General features: G+C 51.3%; 1 protein-coding gene across 5 annotated transcripts in view; it reads left to right on the forward strand.

Annotated features, from left to right (window-relative positions):
* The window catches only part of LOC122186074 (protein CEPU-1), a 243,687-nt gene that overhangs the window by 182,987 nt on the left and 35,093 nt on the right, over nucleotides 1-25,607 (forward strand). For all 5 annotated transcript variants that reach the window (XM_042882450.1, XM_042882452.1, XM_042882454.1 and 2 more), the window contains one exon: nucleotides 20,398-20,630. In XM_042882450.1, coding sequence (XP_042738384.1) covers nucleotides 20,398-20,630 — 233 coding nt within the window. The remainder of the gene's footprint in view (nucleotides 1-20,397; nucleotides 20,631-25,607) is intronic.

Here is a 25,607-nt window from a genome sequence, read left to right on the forward strand (position 1 = left end):
CTGCTGAGTTGGAAGTTAGATCTGTAGGTGTGCTTTGCTGCATGCTGTTAGAAACCGTTCAGGCTGCAAACTGTGGGGTATTGCAGCAGTGCACACACATCCAGGCCAGTGGATGCGAGCAGACCTTGGAGCCATCATCTTGCAAAGCGGTTTATTTGGCTAAATATGCCATTGATTTGTTTGGGCTGCGTTCCGACTGTGTGGGCTCTGTTAGTCAATACAGCTCCAGTCCTGCTCGCTGTACTTGCTAATTGCTAGGTAGCAAATTATATTTAGGAAGTGCAAGGCTGAGTATGTGTCGATGTGCTTGGACAATGGGTGATGGGAGCGTTGTCACCAGGAGAGCGCGGCGAGGGCTGGGAGAGGTGCTGGGCAGCAAGGGGGGGAGGCAGCAAGCAATGCCTGCAGGCAGCTGGAGGAGGGTGAGGGATGGGGTTGTGTCCTGTGGGCTGTGTCTGTGCTTCCATATATTGGAAGTTCCCATCACTACGTCTTCTGTGTAGGGACAGCATCAAGAATGAGAGTCCCTGAAGCTGGGAACCGGATGGAGGAGGGAGGGATGGGATGGGTGCAGATGGGCAAAGCAGCACCAGGGCTGGGTGGGGGGTAAGGGCTGTTGTGGCTGTTAGCAAAGGGAGCCGTGAGGAGGGGTTGGGGTTGCCTTTGCATCGTGGTGAGGTGCAGCCCCCAGCCTGCATGCCGTGCTGCTCCTCAGTGCCATCTGTTCCCAGCACCAATGTCAGCAGCAGTGCTGTCACTGCTACACTGAGCACATGCTTCCACGTGCCAACCCAGTGTCAACTGGGGGCACATGGCAGCCTGTGGGAGACAAGGGCGCAGCCAAGTGGGATTTGTTTCTCTTTTCCCTTTCTCTTTTCTCTGACAGCAGACAGTTGTAAATACTCTGTTTGTTTCCCATAGAATTGCAGTGCTCCCATCAGACACCAGCAGTTCCTCCAGGCAGCGCGCAGCTCCACAGACCTCTTCTAAACAGAGGCAGAGATACTCGAGAGGTCCATTTCATTTCTCTGAAAACAGTTCTTTGCACAGCTGAACCAAAGAGCAGCCACAGTGGCATGTTCTGTGTGCATCCCCACTGTGTGTGTTTGTCCAAGCTGACCATGCCCATAAGCTCACTGCCATTAGTGTGTATTGAGAGTAACAACTCCCTGTCTTGCAGGAGAGATGTGGTTAAGGCTTGCACAAAGAGAAGGGTTCCACGGGTGCTTTTTGGGGGTACCTGAGCAGGCAGTCACAGGCTGTGTGCTCATTGCCTGCACCATTTGGTGTGGGCAGCTGCAATCATAGAATGGTTTTGGTTGGAAGGGACCCTCAAAGACCCTCTGATTCCACTCCCCTGCAGTGAACAGGGACACCCACAGCTCCGTCGGGTGCTCAGTGCCTGGTCCAGCCTAACCTGCTCCATGCACAGAGCTTTGCAATGGGACAGTGCCCCGCTCAGATGCTGATGTGCAGAGCTCTGCACGCTCACACACGTATTGCAGTGCCTTTACTCATGAGCTGCCTTCCATCCAGCATCACTGTCACTTCCACACACGCTGCTTGGAAATAAAATACAATTAAGAAATGAAACGAATCAGCATCGCCCTAGGATGGGGAGAAAGGCAAAGCAACCCTTGCTGGGTGTGCTGCAGCCGTTCGCCATCTGAGCCTGTTCCCCCAGCAGCTTTCAGTCTTATCTTCTCTGGTGCTGGAGCACAAATAAAGTATGTAACTAGAGTCTTTCAGGTCCATTAGAAACACAGGGGGAAGCAGTCAATGTTAGCCAAAGGAAGCCGGCAAAGGATGAAACTGTCAGGGCTGAAGGAAAGCCATTTCCAGGCAGCGAGGAGGTGCTAATTAAATTAAATTTGAGATTTCTGCCGCTCGTTCCTAATCAAAGCAGGAAAAACTTTCTTTCTAAGAAGAAAAACAGGTTGGGGGGAGGAGGGGGTGTTGCTGCTCACTGAATTGCTTGTGGAATACTGCACCCCGTGCTTCCATCCAAGCGTGCACACTGCTGCACGTGATGGAGCCCGTCGGAGATGCCTTTCCCTTTGATGCTGTGATTGATTCCCCGAGGACAGGCGGGTGCTACCTGGGGAAGCAATTTCTGATTATTTTTAGCCTTGCGAGCGCCGATGGGGATTCCACTGAAGGACGGCATCCTGTTTGCATTAACCCCTCACGGCCCAGCCCGGCTCTACCTGCTGCACAGTGGGATTCCCAAGCCGTGGGACTCTGTGGGGATGGCAGCACCGTCCTGCAGGTGGTTCTGCAAGGTGACAAACGGGGGAAAATGGAACAGCTTCAGAGAGTGAGCGCGGTGATGCAGACAGAGTGCTCCCACGGGTGGGATGGTGATGGAGCAGAGTGGTTCTTCCAGAGGGCAGAGCAAATGGTGCAGAAAAATGAGACGGTGAGGTTGGAAGCGGTGCTTCCAAAAATCATTCAGGTTCAGCTCGCAAACAGAACATCTCCAAATGTCACCGGGTTTAAAATCCGGAAAAATGCTTGGAGTGGATTTCGCCCCTTTGCCTCAGCAAAATCAAAACAGTCCTCTGTTTGCTTTTCAGCGCTCACATCTGCAGCTGATGGAAAGCAAATGCAAGCGGAAAGGTTGCTGCGAAGGATTGTTTTGCATGCAAGGATTTAGGATAAAAAATGGGAAAAAAAAGCTGTGTGAATCCGTGCGCTTGCAGAAAGATGCCGGTGCTTCTCCTCTTGTCAAACTGGAACTTAGTAATGATAGTGGTGCTCTGTGCTGAGCCCATCACCCATCCCTCATGGTGAGAGCAGGGCGAGGGCTGCTGGGTGCTCAGGCCAGAGCTCTCAGGTGGATGTTGAGCAGTTCTCTGCTGCGTGGCACATCGCTGGGTGCAGACCCCTGGCGATGCTGTGGGGTTGCAAGCAGAAAAGCTTTACGCCCCCAACTCTGCTGCACCCAAAGCAGTGCTGCTTCTCTTCTACCTCCTGATAGATTTCTGCACCCCCTGGGACTGCCCTTTGTCATGCTGAGCCCTCCTGGGCTGTGCATTAGCAGTGTAACTGAGTGTGCTCTAATTGGTGGAGAACCGGTCCTGAAATGTCACGGGAAGATTTATATCGCAGCGCAGCCTCTCCAGGTGCTAATTTTGCTATAGGCCACTGGATAATGGCTCCTGGAGAAAATTATCCCCGTGTCTTCCTGCTCTCTCTCCCCTCTCTCTCTTGCATTTTTTCCCTTTCCTTTCGTTCTCTAACTCCTTGGTGCTAGGAGGGCTCAGGAAGGCTAAGGTTCATGCAGGGAGGGTGATTCTGCTGCAACAAGTGAGGAGTGGGTTTACCATGAACTGAAATACTAGGAAACATCAGTGAGGACATGGCTGAGAAGCTCTGAGCTCCCGGCCCACTGGAAAGCCTCCCTTGGCCCTAAGGAGTGTGAACACAGGATGAGAATGGACCTCCCCAAAGGTTTTCCTCTCCCAGCCCCATTGGAGGTAATTGTGAGCCAGGCGGCCCTGGTGGGGGCTGTGTTTGTAATCAATGAGAAGTTTTGGTCAAACAAGACAAGTTTTTTTTTCTTTTTTTTTTTTCCCTTCCCCAACTGAAACAGCAATATTGATCTTCTCGGTCAGTTGCATAAAGACCATCTGCATTAATCTGATTTAATGGGGATTTAGCTGGCACTGGAGTGAACCTGTTACTGTTCTAATCTCATTTCAGCAACACACCACTGTTTTTAATACTGTTTTTTTTTCCCCCCCTCCCCTCTGCTGTCCCACTCCATTTGGATCAGACTCCTCCCAGCCAATCCACCACTTGGTTTGGCAATTCTTTCACATTTCCTCAGTGCTGGGCTCCTCCACCACCCAGCACATCCCAAAAAATGCTGCAGGAGCACACACAGAGGTCTCCTGCTGCATCGCGGAGCAGTCTGTGTGCACATTGCCTGCTCCCCTGCTGCCCAGTTCTCAGTGCAATGAGTTTTCTCACCTCCAGATGGTGAAAACTATGCAAACTACATGGGTGTGGGGTGGGGGGGAAGATCAAGCACCGTATTTTTGGCACTTCTGCCTGAGGCTGAGGAGTTGCGAGGACCGAGCAGCGAGAGGCAAATTAAAACCTTGCATTAATTCCATTAACTACGATCATCTTCTCACCGGGGATGAAGTTAACCGCTCGCCATTAGTATTATTATCAACAAAAAGTTGCATCAAGATGCCCACGCAACATTAACCCGACCCCGCCGTGCAGATGCGTCGCTCTCCTCCCTCCCATTCCCCCCGTGTTGCAGTGACTGCATGCTGAACCCAGCGAGCCTCCCTTCCTCTGCGTGCTGCCTCCCGGGTGCCTGAGTGAGCAAGGTGCTAAAAGGCAGCGCAGGGCACCAATTTAATTTGCCAAGCCACTGGCTCTGCTGTCACCGCCGCGCGCACCGCCAGCTGTGCCATTAGTGCCTGCACAGCTGGACTGCTGTGCTCATGGCAGGCAGGGCTGCTCTCCTTTGTCTTGCTGTTGAACCAAGTGCAAATGCGTGATGAAAGCACACGGTGCCAATTTGAGCTCGGCTTTCTGTTTCAGCCTTGGCAGTGGGTGGAAGCGTTGGAGGGTTTGGGCTTCGCCAAGCTCAGGTTTTGCTTTTGGGGGGAGGGTGGTGTGCTTTGGATAGTGCTGATGGCTGCTTTGCACTGCTTTCCTCTCTTTGTTCGGTCCTTCTGCACCGGAGGGGTGGGCACAATACTGGTTATTTCCAGAGATAAGAGGAGACCTTATCTTTTATCCCAAAAGGAGTTTGTGGTGAAGCGAGGGTTAGCCTTCTTCTCCCTGCCGACAGGTGATGGCCTTGAGTTGCACCACAGGAGGATATGTGGCATTGATCTGAGCTCTCACTGTGAGTCTTTGGATGAAGCAGATGCCTCTGCTCAACTGGGAGATTTGAGATCTTCTCCCTTGGGTTTGGGTTTGGTTTAACCCCGTTTTCCCCATTGCCCTTGGAACACTGCAGAGGACAGTGATGGGACTAGGGAGGGCTGGACAACGTATGCGGAGTGGCCGTGGGTTGATCGATTTCTCATGCCCTCCACATTCACCCACTTTGGCTGTGTGCTCCCTGTGTGCCATGGGGTCTTGTTTTGGATCCCACCCTGCATGGAACAGCAGCTCTTCTTGCTCTGTGTCACACAGCTTTGGGGTCAGGCGGTGCTGGGCAAGCCAGCCCTTTGCAGTGGAGTGCATTACTTGTCAGGGAGCACCGGTGAGTTACAAGTCTGCAGTGGGTAATTTTTCCTTCCCTTTTGCATGGATTACACTTGTTCTCTGCATGGCCTTTTCAGCAGGGAGAGCAGTTTGGTTACACATTACCTACACAGCAAAGTGTGCTCTAATTGGCCAAGAATTGGTCCCAAAATGTCAGGGAAAGATTTATTTCCCAGCACAGCCTCTCCAGGTACTAATTTTTCTATGGGCCGCCAGATAATGGCTCCAGCACACAATAGCTCAGAGTCCCTAATCAGGACACAGAGCTGTAATTGGGTTGAAGGGATTTGAAATCATTAAAGCCACATTCAGGGGAATAAAAAAAGGAACCCCTACCTTTCCTCTTCTCTTCTCCCCCCCAAGACAGAGTAACTGTGTTTAATGAGCAGCTCCTGGCACATCACTTGCGATATTCCGGTAATTGTGTCGGCAGCAGAGCAGCCCGAGACGAGGTTATTGAGCATCCTGAAGTGCAACAGTCACAAGTTCTGCCATGTTGGTAATTTCAGGGTCCAGCACCCAGCCTGGTGTTGGTGGAGCTGCAGTGAATCTGACTCTGTGTGCTTCTGTGTCCCTGATGCGCTGTGCGTCTTCCAGCCGTGCTTTGGCTGTCCTTGGTGTGTAACCCTCAGCACAGCGTGGTTCCAGAGCTGTGCTGCTGTTCTGGTGTTGTCCTCTGTGAGAACTGATGGGAACGGCTCTGCAGCGGGTTCGCTCTGGGTAGTGGCAGGTGTGAAGCTGAGAAAAGGTCTCCCACACTGCGCGGAGCCAAATTGCTCACTCTCGCTTGAATTCGCTTTGATTTTTCCCTTCTTCAGCATCCTGCTTCACACTTCTAATGGGTCATTTTCCTCTTTTTTTCACATTGAGCGATTTGCTCCGGTGTTTTGAGACGCATTGAACTCCACTTCTGTCCTCTGAATCTCTTGCAGACCCCCAGTTTGGTGTCACCCACTCGGTGTACGATGTGCATTTGCTTCGATAGTTGCCAAGGCTGGGTACGGTGCTGGCACCAGGCAGAGCCCAGCTTGATGAGCTCTGCTCTGACAGCACGCTGCGAGAGCTCCTCAGCTCCAGGCTGAAACACTGTCAGGATCTAAATGCAAAAACAAGAAGTTTAGTTTGGGTCAGACGACACATTTTGTTGGGCATGGTGTTTGTACACGTGGTAGGAGCAGTGGGGCACAGCTGGGCACCGTTGCTGCATTGAATCTTCATTGCCATCATATGATGGGGTCCGGGTGGCGTTTGGTGGCTGCAAGCAAGGGACCACCACCACTTTTGTCTTTGAACTGCTGGGATATGAGTGCAGTGCTGTGGCACGGCGCACTGCAGCTCCGTTTGTTTCCCTTAAGCTGCGCAGTGCACCCTCACCCGCTCTGCAGGGAGGGAGAAAAGGTGACATCAGGAGGTTCACCAGTGTGGGGGAAATATTATGTCCAGGTTTAATTGGCAGCGATTGTTTTGTCTTCTGTACAAAAGCAGCAAATCCCCAGAAGCTGGTCAGGAGCACAGCTGTTTATGGCGAACAGAAGCCGCTGCTTATCTCCTTGTAGCAACCTGTCTCCAGGAGATCACGGCTTAATTAACTCGCGTGTTATCGAAAGTGAAATTGTACAGACATTGTTTGGGGGGGGGGGGAAATGAAAAAAGAAGGAAAAAAAAAGGGAGATAAAGTGAAAGGAAGGAGGTGACCTGGGAGCCAAGTGGAGGGAACTCTGCAGAACGCCGAGCACGCGGCCGGGTGGCTCTGAAGGGAAGGATGACGCAGGACGTGGTGCAAAGGCACAATGTGGGGTTCTGCTGGAGGGGTTTGTGTGCTTCCAGGGCTCCTCCCGACCCGATTGCTCCTCAGATCAAAGCCGGAGAGACAACAATACATTCTGAACTGAGAACATTAATTTGTATCCGGAGCGTTTTAATAAATAATTTTTTAAAGCCCGGCTCAGCCCTGTCATCTCAAGCCAATTGCATTTAATATCCAGCCCTTCTGACTGATGGGTTTTTAACACCGTAATTAGCGTGTATGGCTCTTAAAAGCCTTTGTTGGTATCTCAGTCCTTCTCTGCATTATGGTGTCCCTGCCCCCCTCCTCACGGCCCCTGTTTGATAGTGTTATTCCATTTGTAGTTGTTTATTGCTCCCGCTGAGGCAGATGAAAGGCAGGGAGGGTCCAGAGCTCTGCTCAGAGGGGCTCTGCAGCTCTTGGGCTCCAAACCTGAATTCTGGCCTTAAAGGCCACATGTCTGCAAAGCGGATGTGGTTCCCGATGCGCTTCACCAGTGCTTTGTTGGCTCCTTGCTGTTTGGTTTGGGGCTGTTTTGGGGAGGGTGCTTTCTCCTCCGTGAGAGCTGAAGTCTTTATCTAACAGCCTGTGGCTCAGAGCTGGGGCTTAGGAGAAAAAGAAGAATCCTCCGTAAGTGGAATTAGCACCAGGCACAGTGTTTGCCCACTGTGTGCCATCTGATCCACGGGAGGAGCTCAGCTCTGTTTTTGGAAGGCAGTGGAGTGTGAGCATGGGGAATCAGACCTTGTCCAGAGCAGCCAGGTGCTTTCTTCCACGTTTTGTTCCACTTCACTGTTGGCTAAAGATGGCCCCAAGGCAAAATCCCAGCTCTGAACAAAAACCTCAAGTCTGAACCCGCTCCCAGACTGCAGGTGCTGCTTATCTCGGCCGCGATAAGAATCAAATCTGAAAAGCTGAATCGCTGCTCTGTAGCAGCACCAGACCTCTGCCGTGCAATTGCCCTGCAGTGCTTTAAGCCTCGGGTGCAGTCGTCTGTCTGCACAATCTGCGAGCGCAGCGCATTGCGAGGCTCGTGCTTAACGCCGTGCACAGCTAAATCCTGCCATGACCCCTGTGCTAGGCAGGCCTTACAGCTCCCGTTTTGCAAGCAAGGAGTGAACAGTCCCTGGCTTTCAGTGAAAGCAACAGCGGGGCACGTTTTGCCATTCAAACCATGCTGTCAGAGAACTGTGTTAAGCTATCGTGGAACCCAATGGAGACCACTGTAAGGGGAGTGCTTCAGTTGCCCTTTGTGGCAATGGGCAGGCGGCAGTCCGGGGCACTGCAGCCCCCAGAAGTCCATCCCCGTGCCCATGGACATGCGGTCTCTCCAGCAGCTGTAGGTGCTTGTGTTGCCTGCTTCTGATCACTGCAGTTCTCCCACGAAGCCATGTGCACAGCTTGTGCCGGCACAGCCTGCAGCAATTTGGACTGCAAAGACCTCGCACCCAGGGAGCCTGGAGCAATACAGGGCAAATCTGTAGAAGACTGGAGCGAAGCACCGGTGCTCGTGCTTGCTTCCTGCTCATTTTGGCAGGTGCTGTGGGTGCTTTCAGGGGGCTGCTTTCCCTGCCATGGCCAGCAGCGTTGCCAGCTGAAGGTTTTGCAGGGTGACATGCCTTGGCACCTTCCCATCCCCAGCTCAGGCTCTCTGGCAGAGTTCAGGGGGCTTGCAATAAAGTTTAGGGCCTGTCCATGACTTACTGTTGGCACATGCTGCTGCCTTTCGCCGCTCTGGTGGCATTGCCTCTGGCTGGTGGTGTCTTGCAGCTGCTGGCCCCAAAAATTGGCCTGGAGCTAAAGCTGTGCCTGCAGAGCAAAGCTGAAACCCTTCCCTACCCTCTGCTTCTTGTGTTAAAAGACTGTTTAGTCACTGGGTTTGGTGCCTGCTTGGCAGCAGATTGCTGCGCATCCTCGTAGTCTTGTTTTGTTTTCAGATTGCCTTTTTGGAGATAAACACTAACATCCGCCAGGGAATGATGGACGAGCTCTTCCTTCTGAAGCCTCTCTCGCTTTTCTTTCTGGAGTGCCTGCAAAATGTCCATCGCTCTCGTCCTGTGTCCTGAGTGCAGGTGCTTGCCCTGCTCACATTGCTTTGGATCGCATCACAGATATGCAGAGGTGCTCTGGTGGGGGTGGGTGGATGCCCAGTTTTCTGTGTGCTGGGCTGGAGCCCTTTGAGATCTGGATGTTGAGGCCTGACAGCGATTATCTGCAAACTGCAGGTTGCAAAGACTGGCAAAAATGAGCCAAGGAGGGGCTTATGTGAGTGGCCTCTCCTGTCCTTTACCCATCCTGAGGCTGCAGGGAGCACAGCGCATTCAGTGGCTGCTGGGGGTCAGCTCCTGCACAGAGAAATGGAAAAAGCAGTTGGGGATGTTGTGCAGGACAAGGAGAGCTGAAGGATGCTGTGCGACGTCAAGGTGAGCAAGGTGATGGCATTTACGCTGGAGATATTTGGGACTCAGGATCTGGGATTAGTGTCAGCTCTCGTGGCAAGCTAAATTAGAAATGCAGAAGCTGTCTCTGTTTGTGATATGGGGCTGTTAGGTGCTTCAGGTGCTGTCATTCTTATTTAGGGATATATTTAAGGATTAACAGTAAGAAGTCCGGCATTAGCAGCAGAGAAATGAATGTTAGTGAGCTTAGGCTTGGAGGGCTTATTTTTGATGATCATCATGTGAGCTGCTTTAGGAGAGATGAGCTCCGAGATGGGGAGAGATTCTTGTACTTCCACAGGAAAATAAAACCTTATGCAAGTTTAAATACAGATCAGAACTCAGCAACAATGACGGCTGCACGGGTAAAGCCGTGTAACTCCGATGCCTTTGCTGGCTGAGGATCTGCAGCTCACAGCATCCTGCCTATTTTTAGTCGCTCTCACTCTCTCTTTTTTTTTTTCCTTCCTCCTGCAAAATATGCACAATCAAACAATGTCCACAGATTTCTTTGTTCTTTGAAATCACTCTCCGTTTTTAATTGGCAACCTTTCCATTTCTGCCTTGATCACAGTTGGCTGCAAGTAGGTTACATTTGCTATGCGTGCTCTCTCAGGCACTGGAGCTGGGCTGGAGGAGCAACCTGCTGCTCTTCCCTGGGTGCAGGCACGAACATTTGGTGCTGCAAAACATTTGTTCCGAGGTGTAAACTCCACATTTCACTTTTCCCAACTTCGGCCTCAATATGTGCTGCCCACCAGCAGCAGCACCAGGGAGAAGCTGTTGAGCATTCACAGCTCCTTACATCCCAAGACTGGAGATGATCCTTGTCTGTTTGGGTTGGTTGCGTTATTATGATCGTTATTATCGTTACCCTTAGCATCATCGTCATCATCACTGCTTCTCGTTATTTTTCTAAGCATTCATAGAATGGTTTGGGTTGGAAGGGATCTCAGACAGCATCCAGTTCCAACCCTGAATGTTGAAGCTCATCCCAAGCTCATCCCTCAGGGTTGTTTCAGGCGCATTTCAGGCTGCATTTCAGCTTTCTGCAATGGGGGATCAAGACTGCAAGACTGCAGAAATACCCAGTTTTGTTCTCCAAGCAAGTGATCTGCTGGCCTCATGTCTGCTGCCTGGCCAGGCTGGACAACGATTGAGTCTCCATTACTTATGCGTTTCCTGAAGCTGAAACAATTGCTATTATCCCACATAACATTGCATGACCTACATTTTTACTTTGAAAGCCTCCAGCTAATAATTAGTTTGAGTTTCGAATTATAAATAAACGCATTTAAATTCCAGTTTAAAAGAAAAAAAAAAAAACCAACCGAAAAGGGGTGGGGGTGCAAGGAAAGCAAGCAAACCTTTTATTAGGTGAAATCACCTCCTCTCCCTGCTGGTCTCTGCATTCCCTCTGTTCCTCAGTCTGTTGGGGTGGGAAGGAAGGAGCAGATTTGAGGGAGGAGGAGGATTTGGGCATTTTCCTGGAAAACTGCAGGAGCTTTGGTGCTGGGGAAGTTAGGGCCATCTGGCTAAATAGGGTCAAGCTCTTCATTGGCAGCGTAGGGAAGTTTGGAGGAAGAGCAGAATGGGGTTGGGGCCACTCCAGTGGATTTATCATTTAGGACAGGGACCTTTAGGAAGGGAGCAGGCTGTTCCTTTCCAAACAGGGACCTTTAGGAAGGGAGCAGGCTGTTCCTTTCCAAACAGGGACCTTTAGGAAGGGAGCAGGCTGTCCCTTGCCAGATACCCACCATCCACCTCTCCATCCCATATCCAGCTGCAGCAGCCCAGGAGGCTGCGTGGTTGGGATCGTTAATGGGGTATCTTTAAGTAAGCATGATGTGACACCTAGGCTGTGATTGATTGACACCTAGTCTGTTCTGATGCCTCCAAGCATGGCTAACGTGGAAAGTGCCGTAATGCGCCGAGCCGCGTGGCCCCGCGCCGGTAATTGTCATTCTGCTCTAAGCTGGCGATCCGTGTATGCCTTGAAGCAAGACAATTGCTAGCCTTTGTAATTTCCTTTATGGAAAAAAAATCCAATCAGACTTAATAGGGACAAGACCAATAGAGATCTGTGGAAATTAGTGTGAAACCTATAGGAAAGGATAGACGATGAGACGTCTCCGGAGCAATCCCACGGGTGAGTTTTGCTGCACCCAGGGAAGGTTTGCGTTCTCCTGTTGCTTCAGTGGCATTTGTCCATAAGGAGTTATCCAAAGCGATGCTACTTCAGGTGCTGTTTCTATTCAGGAAAATGTCAAATCCTTTCTGGGAACTCTTGTTGTCTTGGTAATTTCTTGCAGAAACAAGTTCTATAAAAAATCCTCTCTTTTCTCGGCGCTAGGTTTTTCTTGTCTATTTTGGATGTAAATATTTATTGGAATACTTTAAAAAAAAAAAAAAATTCGGGAGCAGCTTTAATAGAACACGTGTGGTGTAATTTCTCCCCCAGAATAGCTCTTGTGAGCTCTTTGAAGCACAGACGGAGGCGGAGAGGTAGCTCATATTTCTGGTACCAACGCGGCGCCTTTGGATAAGAGCCCTTGGACGCTGAGATGCTGTCTGGCCCTATTCTTTCTTCATGCACTGTTTCCTAATCTGAAGTGCAGCTCTCTGGGAGGTGCAAGCCCAGCAATGAGAAGGGTCAGATTCACAGCAGTGGGATGGAAGCACTGTGGTTTCAGGCAGGAGCGGGGCGAGCTGGCTCGCTTCTTTTTGGGATGAGCAATGTCTACCATTGCAAGAAGATCCCCCGAGTCTGAAAGAGCAAAGCTTGAGCACAGAAGCCAGGACTGCCCTAATAAAACATTTACTGGGGTTTGGAGATACGCTCACTCCAACACGGTGCATACATATTAAATGATCAAAGTTGGAGGCCTTTGGAGGAGCCGGCTGCTAATCTGATGCAACCCTTGGGCTTTGCTCACCGCTGGCTGCATGGAAACAGGCAGCAGCTCTGTTTTCCCATTTAAAAGATTTCAGGGGTAAGCCAGGCAGGTCATAGCTCAAGAAGCAATAGGATTTGGCTTCTTAAAGGCTTTGACAAGAGGGGACTTGGGGAGGTGTTTGGGTTGAGGATGAGTTGGGCTCCACCTCTTGAGTCCGTTGCGCTCCTGATCCCACTGCACGCCATCCCAGTGCCATGAGCATCACAGAATTCTACGATTCAGTTTTACAAATACAAATCTACTGATTCTCACTGCTCCAGCAGTTCGGTACTGATGGTTTTCAGCTCAGTTACAGCATCTTCTCTGTTTCTCTAGCATCTTCCACAGCTTTCATCTAATTCCTTGACTAGATTCCATTTACCGGCGGTCTCGTTCTTTTAGGGTACTTGAATCTGTTTGATCATCAACAAATTCCTCTCTCTGTTCCTCTGATAAAAAATTAAATCTGGGCACCTTCTGAAGGCTCTCCACCCTCCCCCTTTTTTTTTCCTCTGTGCTCCGTGGGGAGTCAGAAAGCCCTTTTCTAGAAAAATAAAATAAATAACAATTAGAGTTCAAAGTGTGACATCTCCTCTTAGAAAGAAGAAGAGGTTGAGAAGAAGAAACAAAACCACCCTATATTCTTACAGACGTGACATCAAAATGAGAAACTATAAAGGATGTGCTTTCAAAGGCTCACGCAGGGACTGAGTTGGTTCAGTGGGAAATGGGCAACTGGAGTCTCTCGTGGCTCTTTGAAAGCGTGTCCCCAAGCTCCCAAAATCCTGTTGTTTTACCTCAAGTGCCAACAAACATGCTGCAGAGCGTCCTGTGGGCTGCAGGGCTGCTGCAGAGCAGGGAGATGGTCATGGGAAGCTCTTCCCTAGGATCCCTGTAGGATTTTATCCGTCTATGAGCTGCAATCAACCTCTGTTTGTCTTGATTGCATTTTTATCATCTTCTTGAGCTAATTGTGCGTGTGGGTTGGCATGCAGGGCGCTGTGCAGGGTTTCTGGTGGTAGAATCTCTCTTGCTTCCAATGCACTCATGCAAATATCTGCAGTCCCAGGTGGTTTCAGTGCCTCAGTTCCGTTGCTGAAGCTGTGGGATGGGTTATGGCTATGGTTATGGTTAGGGTTATGGTTATGGCTATGGTGAGGGTTAGGGTTATGGTTAGCGTCCTGGGCTGGCTGTGCATCGGCGCCTTGCTTTGCTCCATCTGCCTCTGCATCACCTTGGATTAATTACAGTACAGTGCAATATACATTTGTATGGTGTCTGCACAAGTGTCTCAGGGCCCTTTGCAATCTTAAAAATCTAATTAAGGTGCAGCCTCCAACATGAATGCTTATCACTGGAATGTGTACAGCGAGGCAGACGCAGCAGGCCTTTACGTCTCAACCAGGAGCTAAATCCACATTCTCGTGGCATTATTAATTACTCAGCTCCTGGTATCTGAGACACCAATCGATACCATGAGCCTGGCTGGCTGGGAAGCTTTCAGTGAGCGTGAGGGGATAGGTGATAACCATCAGTGAGAAAAGGCTGAGCCGCTCTTCTGCAGTTGGGCTGGGAGGAGGAGGAGGAGGAAGAGGAGCTGCAGTGCAGGACACGTTGCATTAGGGTACATTTATCAGGAGGCTGTTTGCTTTATGCAGAAATGAGATGGCTGTTTGGGATCTTGGCCTGAGAACAGCGCTGCCCTATTGGGGATGTGACGCTGAGGGACGCGGTCGCTGCTCACGGTTGGATGGGTTGGGGTTGGACTTGGGGATCTCGGAGGTTTTCTCCGACCTTAATGAGTCTGTGATTCAACGAAGGCTTTGGTGGCTCCTCTCATTGGTTTCACAAGTGGCAGGAGCCCTTGGGAACACCAGGAGGGGGGAGGAGGGAGTGCCACAAGTGCAACACAAGCGTAAATAACCGGGAGGAAAAGGGAAAGGAAATGTGAAGAGGCCCTTTAAATATGAGCCTCCAGAGCCCCGAGCCCAACTAGCGTTCCCTCAAGTATTCAAATGAGATTGCAGCATCAGATTGGTATGCATTAGGCTGGTCTCAATGAAAATTAACATGTAATTGCTTCAAATGAAGTAAGTGAGGAGGTAATCTGTTCTTAAATTGGATTCGCAGGATTTTGTGGTACCATAATGCAGCTGTGAAATGAAATATATTTTAAGGATGATGTCCTTAAGGGGAGGGAGGGGGAGGGCGTCTGTGCTGGGGAGGGTCCTTTCCCTCCACCCCTCTTTTGTTTTAGGCCTTTGGGTGGACTTGTTGTCTGTTGAAAACCCAACACCAGAGCTCAAGCTCTTCTCCATACAAGTTTCCATGTGCTGTGCCCATCTCTAGTCTTTGTTTGCAACTCTCTTTGCTCCGTTTGCCCCCAGCAGCATCCTTCTGCTCACAGCCCCGGCTCACCCCTCGCCGTTCCTGTTTTGTGCCTCAGCTTGTGTGGAAAAGCCACTTTAGTGATAATTTTCCACTTGTAATAAGTTAAGTGCATCGCTTCCTTTCGAATACATTTTCAGTGCAGTTAAGCCCAGCAGTCCCTTGCCTGTGTGCTTAGTTAAATGCGCTTCTTTGCAGACCGTTGGGGTAGATGGCTTCACTTTATTCCTGGGCCATTAGTGTCAATTGCACAAAGCAGAAGCAGGATTTATTCCGGGGGCACAGCTCATAATTGAGCGAGTTCAGCGCTGGGGATCAGCGCTAACTGCTGGGAGTGCAGCGCCGAAGAACTTCCCCAGCAGGCTGCTGGCAGCTCTGAAGCTCTGTGGGGCCAACAGCGGGGGATGCAAGGCTTGGGGTGCTCTGCACGGCGTCCCCCCCAGCCCAGGCTTTGGTTCCATGCACTGCGGGCATCTCACATCCTAGCTGTGGGGTGAGCAGGAGGCACAGAACGGAGGGATGGGGAGTGGGAGGAGACGTAATTTCATGGAGTTTAACTGTCGTGCGATGCTGGCAGGGATGTGATGAGATCATTAGGGAGTTCTTTTCTTCGTGCATCATTTCCCAAGAGTCCTTTTGAGTCCTCTCCAGCTTGCAGACCTGGTGTGGGGTGATGCTGTCCCTTTTGTAGGTACCTCTGGAAGACCTCTGGGGAAGGGGTGGCTTTTGTCTGTGGTTGTTTGCCTGCTGGCATCCAGGAGCCCCGAGCAATAGTTCACCTACTCTGCCATAAAAAAAAAAGGAAAAAGGGAGAAAATCAGCAGCAACAAAAGGTCCGCAGCTTGCAGGAGGCCCCGAGCTCATTGCTGGAGCTCCCTGTTGGGGCAGCACCTCATTAGTAACCCAGCCATGTCCCCGCACAGCTGCCTCCACGCATTTCGGTGCTGGCGTCACCCCCTGGCAGCATCAGCACTTTTGGAGGGCACCCAAAGCAGATGGGCCAGGAGCCCCAGCCTCGGGGACAGGGACTGGGTTTGGGACACGTGTCCTCTGCGTGCTGCCTGCACGGCTGCTTTGTCACACACTCCTCTGAGACGGAAGATGCCGTAGATGTGCAGAGCCCCGTTGTTAGCAGAGACAATAGGAGGATAAATAGAAAGGCTGGATGAGCCGAGCAGGGGAGCAGGGGACTTGGAAAGGTGCTGGTGCACTGCTGCATTGCAGAGAGAGAAAGACTTTTGCAGACACGCCGTCCCTGCTTGCTGCATTGTGCCCTGCTGCTCTGCACCAGCATCTCCCAGGGCTGGGGCTGCTCCGTGCCCAGCTCTGTGCCCCCCCAGCACACTGCAGGGGGGGTCCGGCTCCATCCCTCCCTCCCCAGTCTGCTTTCCTCCTGTTTCTTTGGCATTTGCCATAAAGGCAGCGTACTGGGAGTTGTTTGCAGCATTGAATCCCGGGCAATGAACCAAGGCAGATCTTTCCGAGCCTGGTATATTATTATTAATGTAATTAGCGTGAATCATTTGCATGTATAAACTTTCAATTGAGGAGATCAGGTACTTTACAAACATACATTAACTCTCCCTCCCTGGGAAGGAGGTGCCAGCTTTGTTCAAACCTTGCAGAGGGCAGAACTGAAGGGCAGGGATGTGCTGCAGGTTGGTGCGAGCAGAGGAAGGGCGGCACCTCAGGGCTCCAACTGCACCAACCAAAGTGAAACTTGGGAGGGGAAACACAAAGGGTTTTTATTTTCCACTTCCGAGCGCTGCTTTTGAGCACCTCTGCAAGAGGCTTTGTGGTGGAAGCTGATCTTAAGGCACCCACAGCCTTTGGGGATTGCTGGGGGGCTGGAGGTGGGGACCCCCCATTACTGCTGTGTTCATTGCTGGGTCGGGTCCCTTTGCTCAGGAGGTGGCAGCCAAATTTTGGCTGCCCCCCACAGCAGAAACAGCACGGGGAAGTCTATGAGAGCAGTGGGACCGTGCTGGAATGGGATTGAGCTGTTCACAGCCCAGCCTTTAATTAATCATAATAAATAACAATAAAATGTGATAATCACAGAAATAAATCTAAGATGTGAAGCTCTGCCTCGGGCGGAGAGCTGGTTTCGTTGATCATGTATAGCATGATAGTGGTGATGCTGGAATGGGAGGTGCTGGGGGTCGGTCCAGGGGTGGCTTCAGAATCCAGAGCTGCCTGAAAACTGCAGAATCGGACTGGAAATTGCTGGATGAGGCTGGGAATGACCAAATCAGACTGGAAAACAAAAAAAAAAACCCAAAAGCCATCGGGGCTGCTGAGTGATGGTGCCACGGCGCAACACGTGTGAGGCTCCATCAGGTGGTGAGGATGTGGGCAGGGGGTTTCTGCAGGGTGGGTGCTGAGACCCCATCCCTGTCTCTGCACCCCGGGATGGAGCTGGTGTCCTGATCATTGCCATGAAAACAGCAATCAGGTTGCTAATTTTACCGAGCTCTTTTCAGTTCTAATTAGCATTATTCATTTCTTATGTGTCCTGCTGGGTTGAGACAATCTGTGCTCTCCAGCCCAGCCCTCTGAAACACCAGCGAGCTGCACAGGAGGCAACAAAAAATGTTGTGTGCCAATTACTACACTTCAGTAATTAAAAACCTCCTTCCTCCCGCTGCCAGGCCACCCCCTCTCCAACATCCCTGTGTGCAAACTCGAGAAAGCAAAGAGGAATTTGGGCAGCCTTCATTGCCTGTGCAATCTGTGCCGAAAGCACGGGGAGGTGCTGGGGGCTGTACGAAGCATGGCATGAGAGCAGGGCTCCCAGCCTGCGTGCCGTGGTGGTTGTAGCCTTGATACGTGATGGTGGGATGCTGGGATGGAGGTTGGTTGGGGTTCTGGTGGTCCGTGGGGTGGTTGGCCAAGCCCAGATGCTTTAGGAGATGTCGAATTGTGTCAGTAACATTTCCATTTCCCATAGGGGAAACAAAGAGGGAGAAGGTTCGTTGCCCTGCATCTTTTTGGAGGAGAAGGCCTTGCTTTCTGAGCAGGAACGTAGCTGGGATTAAGGAACTTGAGAAAGAAAATGAGCTCATCGGAGCTTAAATATTTTGACATCTTTGTTGGAGGCCACCTCTGTGTTCCGGCCTGCCTGGGGCCTTAGAATCGTAGGGTGGCTCAGGTTGGAAGGAACACAACAGATAATCCTGTTCCAGTGTCTCTGCCTTCCCTCCCCATGGCAGGGCAGGCGGAGCATCCATCGGTCTGCAGCATCTCTGGGCATCACTGCGTGCCAGGCGTGGGGCGGGGGGAGCGCGGCGGTGCCTCTGCTGCCCACCTGTGCCTGGAGCTCCGATCCCAGCCCCTGCCAAAGGCTTTACGCTCGGCTGCCCCGGGATGGAAGGGAGCAGATGGAGGGGTGGGAGAGCAGCGAGGAGGGGGCGAGCCACGGGGACCCCAGTGCTTGTGCATGGAGGAATGGGCTGGAAGGGGCGCAACGGGGAGGCTGTATCCTGCCCTGCAGCCTTGGTTCCTGTCATATTGAAGTCATTTGCTTGTCCTGGCCTTACCTGCACCGGGAGGGGAAGGGAGCCTTCCTCACGGCAGCCAGCTCGGAAATAGAGCCTGGTACCTGCAGCTTACAGCACTTTGTCCCCAGGGCTGTGCTGCTGCATATGGCACAGGTTTGGCTCGGTAGCTTGGAGAAGGAGGAAAGAAAATAAAATAACAAGTTGAAGCTTGCCGATCCCAGGGACAGAGGAGCGTGTCTGGGTGATAAGAAGAGATTGCGACCGGGTGCTGTGAAGGGCGACAGCACTTATTTCACTGTTGCCTCATGCGTTACCTGAGCCCCGTTGCTTCTCAAAAGCACTTAAATACCCATATGATAGAGGGAATGCTTGGATTACACACTGTCTGGCTCCATTATTATCCAGGGATCTCCAAACTGATGCATTTCACAAAAAAAAAAAAACCAAAAAAACTGGCGTGGAGGAGGAGAGAGGGAATATATATATGGTTAGCTCAGGCTGCTTATGAGTCCTCAGTGATGATCTCTGCAAAAGAGGTCAGTCTGAGGGATTCAGGCTGCACAGGGCTTCCCATCACCCAGAAATGCAGCTTTAGCAGAGGGCTGGACACCCCTTTTCTCATGTGGAAGCACTGCAGGAGCCCGTTGCATTGCACTGGAATGGGCAGGCCAGAGCCAGAGAGCAAATCCGTACCTGTGTTTTATTCAGACCCCGATGGTCTAAGCTGCCAGCATTGAGATCCAGAGCCCAGTATAATAAAGCCATCCTTTGGGGTGAAATCCCACATATTACTCAACTTGAGAAACTCAATTCTAAGGTTTCGCTCAAGTTGTAAAGCAGCTGAGAGCAAGCAAGAGCAGAGTTCTTGGTGTTCAGCCCAGGCTGAATCTATCACTTTTTTTTTTTATGAAGATAATAAAAATCTGCTTGCATTTAATTTATTATTATCGTCATATCATTATGGAACAGCAGTGAAATAGTTTAATTTATCAGATGTTTTTCACAGCAGAGAGGGAGGACGGTCTGACTGCTGGGGTAGCAAGTCCTCAGGGTCCTCGGGGTCCAGATGTCCCCCATCACCTTGGGCAGTCCCCCTCCATGGGCGCTCACATCTCCTTCCTCCAGATGTTGGGTGTTTGGGTCGGGGTGGTTTTCCAGCTCCTTCTGCAGCTGGAGGGATGGAGGAGGATGGAGGAGAGGAGGCGGTTTGTCCCCCGGGTGTCTGCTGGCAGAGCTGAGCGCCGCTAGCTCTCACGACCGCGCGCTTCTCTGCATCTCCCTCCCACACCTATAGAATGGGAATAATGGCATCGCCCACCTCCTGGGGAGAGTCGGGACATGGAGACGAACTGGAGGTGGTGTGGCTCTTCTTGTAAACACTCTGTGCAAGTCTATGTGAGACACACAAACCCTCGAGGAGGAGGGGAGCAGCAGCACCGTGAGGAGGAGGAGATGGGGGTGGATCGTGCCCCACCGAGGCCAACTCCAGCTTCATTGCACACAAGGGGGGGCACATCTTGCAGCTTCACAGAATCACAGAATCATAGAATTGTAGGGGTTGGAAGGGACCTCCTTGTCGCCTGCCTGAAGTTCCCCTTTACCCAGCTTCCCATGATAAGAGTTAGGCTGTTTCCATGGGGTGCTGCCTTCCTTTGCTGCCCTGCAGGCTGCTGGGAGCCTCTGGTGCCTCCAAAGTTAATTTGCATCCCAGCCGGTGCACAAATAATGGAGTAGAATGGGGAGAATATAAACAGTGGAGCTTAGGCTGAGTGGTTTTATGGAAGGACATTATCCGCCATCACTGGCATGCAGCAAAGCCCGACTTGGTTCTGTAATCTCCAGCTTGCTTTGCTGGTTTAGGCAACAGGGAGATGCCTGTGTCCTCCCAGAAGGTGTGGTTTGGGGTCAGCAAGGAGGTTTGAGGCAAGGAGCAAATGGAAATGTGGGGGCTGTAGGTTGTACAATGGATGGGCTGCTATCTGCAATAACTGTGAAGCTGTCGGGGAAATCTCTTGAGCAGAGTGCTGGGTGCCCAGAACTTCCAAAAAGGGTGAGGAGTGGGGCTGGGAAAGGGTGATGGCATCATGCTAACAGGTCTGCTCTGCCCACAGGTGCTCCGTGGACAACCGCGTCACCCGCGTGGCCTGGCTGAACCGCAGCAGCATCCTCTATGCCGGCAATGACAAGTGGTGCTTGGACCCGAGGGTGGTGCTCCTGGCCAACACCAAAACCCAGTACAGCATCCAGATCCACAACGTGGATGTGTACGATGAGGGGCCCTACACCTGCTCTGTGCAGACAGACAATCACCCCAAGACGTCGCGCGTCCACCTCATCGTGCAAGGTAAGGGGAGGGGGCTTTCCGGGGGGGGTGGGCTCAGCGCTTTGACTTCCTGCTCTCTTTTGCCATGGGGTCTTCCCCTCCTATTGCTCCTGCTGGGAAGACAGCTTGGTGCAACCATAGGTGATCCAGGATTGAGAGTCCACATGAGGTTGGGCAGCGCTTGAGTGTGGCAATGTGCTGACAGGTGGACTTGACGACCTTAGTGGTCTTTTCTAACCTTAATAATTCTATGATGTAACCCAACTTACTTGTAGCAGTCATGGGACTCTGGTACAGGCATCTCTGCCTCCCAAAATAATCACTGCTAAACTCACATTGCTGTTTTTTTTGTTGTATTTTGATGCTTGCTTTTTTTTTTTTTTTTTTTCCCAATGCTGGAGGCAATGCTTAAAGTAAAATTTGTGTTGGGGGAAAAGAAAGAGCAAGCAGATTTGTGTACTGTGCGGGGGTGTGTGTGTGCCTAGCAACAATATGTGTTTGTGTGTTAAAACTCCTGCGAGGAGGAGGAGGGATGGTGTGGGGCGATGCAGCATGTGGTGACCCAGCACATCTCCTTGGGGCTGCCGACCCCAGAGGTGTGTGTGAGCCCATGGGCCCACAGCAGGGAAAGGATGGGTGCAGCTCTGCAGGTGTAGGGACACGCTGAGTAAGGGACTGCTGGCATGGAGACAGCCTATGGGGGATCGATGGAGAATTTCTGATCTCTTGCTAGCAGCCCTTTTTTTCCTCCTGCTTCTTCTGTGATTTGGCCAGAAGCCCTCTTAGCATGACACACCAACTCGAGTATTGGAATCTCATCTCGGGCTAATTTTCGAATGCTGATGGATGTATTGATCTGGAAACAAGCTGGGTTAAAAAGGCATTGGTCTTGTACACAGAGCTGGGTTGAGCTAATCCGCCGTCAATATGCCAGGCCTGAGCATAATTGACAGCCTAATGAATAGAATGGGGGGGAAAAACCCAAACCCAACCTTCCCCCCCTCCTTCCCCTTCCGTTTTGTCTTTCCTCTTCGAGCAATAAAGCAAACTAAACACAGCCGGACTTTCTCCATCTCCATTAACCACGGAGAGAAAGCGGATGTGTTGCCATCCTGGGTCTTTGCTGTTTATCTTGCAATCTGTTATTACCTGCCTGCATTTCTTAAGCCAAAGTCGATCACCCGCAAGTTCCCATCACCAGGGTGATGCAATTTACATTGGCTCCCTTATTCCAGTGTGCTGACCGGTTTCCTGTATCCCCAGACACCCAGGCTCATCCCTCCTGTCTTGCTGCAGCATTAGGAAGAGATGTTTGGATACAGGAGGAAAAGGTCACATCTTAATTCCCAGCAGTGGTTTGAGCACCGGAGGACTCAGTGATGGTCTCAGCCCTAGAACGTGCTGCACATCCTTCCTGCTGCTGGAGGAAATGCTGGCTCTTGGAAGCATGGCCCCTCCTTTCAAGAGTTATTGCTTGGCTTGCTCAGCCATCTCTTGGGTGGAATGAGGCAGTAGTGTGTTCTGCAGCAGGGTGCATGGAGGTAAGCCTCCTCAAAGGGAGGACTGCTGGAGTGACCCCAGTTAAAGACAAGTGAATCCCTCCTGCCCCCAGGTGTGGGGGATGTCCGTATGGAAAGAGCTTGGAGCTCATCATCCCTCATGGAGCTTCTGGATGGAGTGGATCTGTGGGGGAAAGAATAAAAAACAGAAGAGGAATGGGGGTGGGAAAAGGAGCTTTCTGTAGGATATGAGCGTTGGAAATGGTCCTTTGTGGCAGCAGAGGGAGAGGAAGCTGAAAGCCATTGGGAACCCGAGGATGGCCGCGCTGCAGCAAGGGAAACGCCGTGCATTTATTTCTAGGTTGACTCTATTGATGGCTGAGATCCCAAAATAGGTGGGCAGAAGGCACCTCCAGAGCTAATTTAGCCTGTCCCCCTGCAACGAGGCAGGGACAGCGCTGGCAAACATTTGTGAGAGCTATTCTTGAAAATCTCTAACGAAGCAGATTCTGCCATCTCCCCAGACAATCCATTCTACTGCTCTGCTACATTTATAATTAGGAAATGTATGGCTATGGCTAATATCTAACTTGAACCTTCTTTGTTGCAAATCAAGTGGAGTTTTTCTCATCCTATTCCCAGCGGAGGTGGAGAACAATTGATCAGTGTCCTCTTTGTTACAACCTTTTGCTTTTGGGAAGGTTGTTATCTTGTTGCCCCTTAGCCACCTGCTTTCTGATCCCACTGGAGCCCTCTTTCTCCCACCTTTCCTTGTTGGTCAGGCTTTCAGAAACTCGTCACTCTTGAAATCCTTCTCCTGAAAGGCAAAAGGTGATGGCTGCTGATCCAGGAATAGCAGATCAGTGCATCTCCCCCTCCCATTGCCAGCGAGCCTCAGCACTAATATGGGACAAATGAGCCCAGGAAGGAGACAACAGCCCCGTGGCTCTGAATGCATCAAAGTTTGGACCTGCTATTTTGGGGACTGTTTTAAGTGAGGTCAGGCTGGGTGTCGGTGATGTGAAATTGATGTGAGGCAGCAACATCGCTGCAAAAGGTGCAAAGTGCAAGGAAGGAGCTCCCAGCCACCTCCTGCCTGTTTGGCGTGGAGCCGAAAATGAACCTTTGGGGCAGAGCCTGTGTTGTCTGCAGTGTCTGGGAGGTGGCCCCTGCACATCCCAGTGCTTCCTCATGGATTTCTTGTCAGGAGGGGCTGCAGCTGCAGGAGCACAGAGCAGGGAAGCGTGGCTGTCCGTGTTTTCAGCAGTGTGCTCAGACTCTGAGGGCACACGTGCGGTTGGGGGTGAAGATGGGGAGAAGCGCCCAGCAAAGCGTGTGGGTGTTATTGGCACAGCTGCACAGGGAGCGGTGGGCTCCGCATCCCCAGGGGTGTTAAAGAGCAGCAGAGATGTGGCACTGGGGGACGCGGTCAGTGGGCATGATGGGGTTGGACGTGGTGATCCTTCTCCAACCTGAATGATCCTGTGGGGATTCTGTGAGTGAGCTCTGTGCGTAGAGAGATGCGGAAACCCGGGGCAGAGAAGAAGGCTTCAGTTTGGCCCCATTGACCTTTGAAGAGTAATGCTCTTCTCTCCTCCTTCCCCACGTGGGTTTATTTAACACACAGCTCCTTCTCCCTCTCCCCAGGGGCACTCCAGCTATTTAAGCCTCTGTTCTCCAGGTCGCTGGGCTGAAAAGCGAGAGGAGAGGAGGGAGGAGGATGGTGTCTGGAAAGCTCTTATTTGTATTGATAATAAGCCGACTCCGACGCGCGCCTGCACAACACTCCCACTGCCTTGTAAGATGCATTATGGAAAGTTGGCCTTATCTCAGTGCTGGAAATGGACTTGGTGAAGGAGGCACGGGTGCTGCCGGAGCTTAATCTCACTTAGACACGCGAATTTGCATGATAGAAAATGGTGGAATTTTAGTGCTTAGAAAGAAAAAAAAAAAATAAAAAGGGAATGCAACTGGGGGATATTAGCACTTTCCGTTGCTTTATCACTTTCTTTGCCCCTGTCTGGCTCTTTCTTTTGTCACCGTTGCAAGTAATCACCCCTTCCCTTTTGTTTGGTGTAAATGAGTTTTCCCACTCCTTCCTGTGTTGGCCTTAATCTGCAAATCCCTGCTTTCATATGGGAACTAATTACCTGCTTGCTGGAGTTGGGGGCAGTGGGCATAAGTGACACAGGGCTGCTCTGGGGTGGGAGCTGGCACTGGGTGGCACCTTGACCCAAGCATCACTGCCACCCCATAGCATCACTGCCAAGGTGTGTTCTGCAGTGATAAAGCTTCTGATGGGGCTCACAGCCCCACCCTGGCTTTGTTTCAAGCCCTGAACTCTGCCCAATTAATTTTCCTTTGATGCAATAAGCCCCTTTGGCTCAAGGGAGGTCGGGAATAACTTTTTGAGGGCACTGCTGCTGCCTGCCTGGCATGTGAGCAAGGAAGGGCTCACACAGTAATGCAGGAGGATCAGACCCTGCAGCTGTTGTTGCTGTTGTGCAAAGGCAGCTTGCAGGGAAAACAAGGTGGATAAAGATTATGAGGGCTGGGCACTGGGTCTGGTCACTTCTGATGGTGCAAGAAGTGGGATTTTGGAGGAGTTTAACCCTCAGGTTGAACCCAAGTGTCTGGGTACCCACTTTGGGGCTGGGCAGGCTGTCCCAGCCCCCAAGAGTCACTTGACCCCTTTGCAAATCAATTTAACATCTGCAAGGCAGAGATAATAATTGTCACCTACTTCACAGGGGGGTTGATGAGGATTAATTTGGTAGTGTCGACAGAGGTCTTTGAAGATGGAATGCGCTATCTGAGAGCTGAGCATTATTATTAATTAGCAATTATAGCGTGGGGCAGGAGGGGGGAAAACAGACTCTGGGACTTGCACCATGCACTTGTCCCTGCTCTCAATGCAGTTTCAGGCTCTCCTGGTGCTAGAGGGACCAAGTGTGCTGGTCTCCACTGCGTGCATGTCCTGCAGTGCATCTTCCTTCCTGGGGACACTGGCACAGGGAATAGTGGGAGGGATGGGGAGGTGAATGGTATTTCGGGTATGGCCAGAAGCAAACAAATGCCCAGTAAAGAATGTCATTGCTCCCATACAGAGAGAATTGGCAGGAGACTGAAGTGAGGGGAAGGGAAGGGTAGTGACTCATAGGACACGGACCGTTTTCATTTCCTGCATGCTTTTATGCCTCACATGCATCACAGCTGTGGGTAGTTTCTCTGCTTTTCTCCCCTGGTGAACTGCTAACACTGGAATCCAGCAGGTTCCTCTAAGCAGTGCAGATGCAGACCCTGCACCACAGTGCTGTGACATCCCAGGCATGTGGGGGCATGCAGTGATCTCGTCGGGGCCATTCCCACCTCCCAGCACCCTTTAGTTCCCTTTATTTCCATGCCTCCCAGCATCAGCCATGCGTGCTTTGGTTGTGGCAAGGCGAGCTCAGTGCAACTCTTTGCTACTCCCACAGAGACACACAGGTCACCCTCGGGT

This window comes from Lagopus leucura, unplaced genomic scaffold, assembly GCF_019238085.1.
Source record: "Lagopus leucura isolate 7727_CA_CO unplaced genomic scaffold, USGS_WTPT01 Super-Scaffold_100034, whole genome shotgun sequence".
Taxonomy (NCBI): Eukaryota; Metazoa; Chordata; class Aves; order Galliformes; family Phasianidae; genus Lagopus; species Lagopus leucura.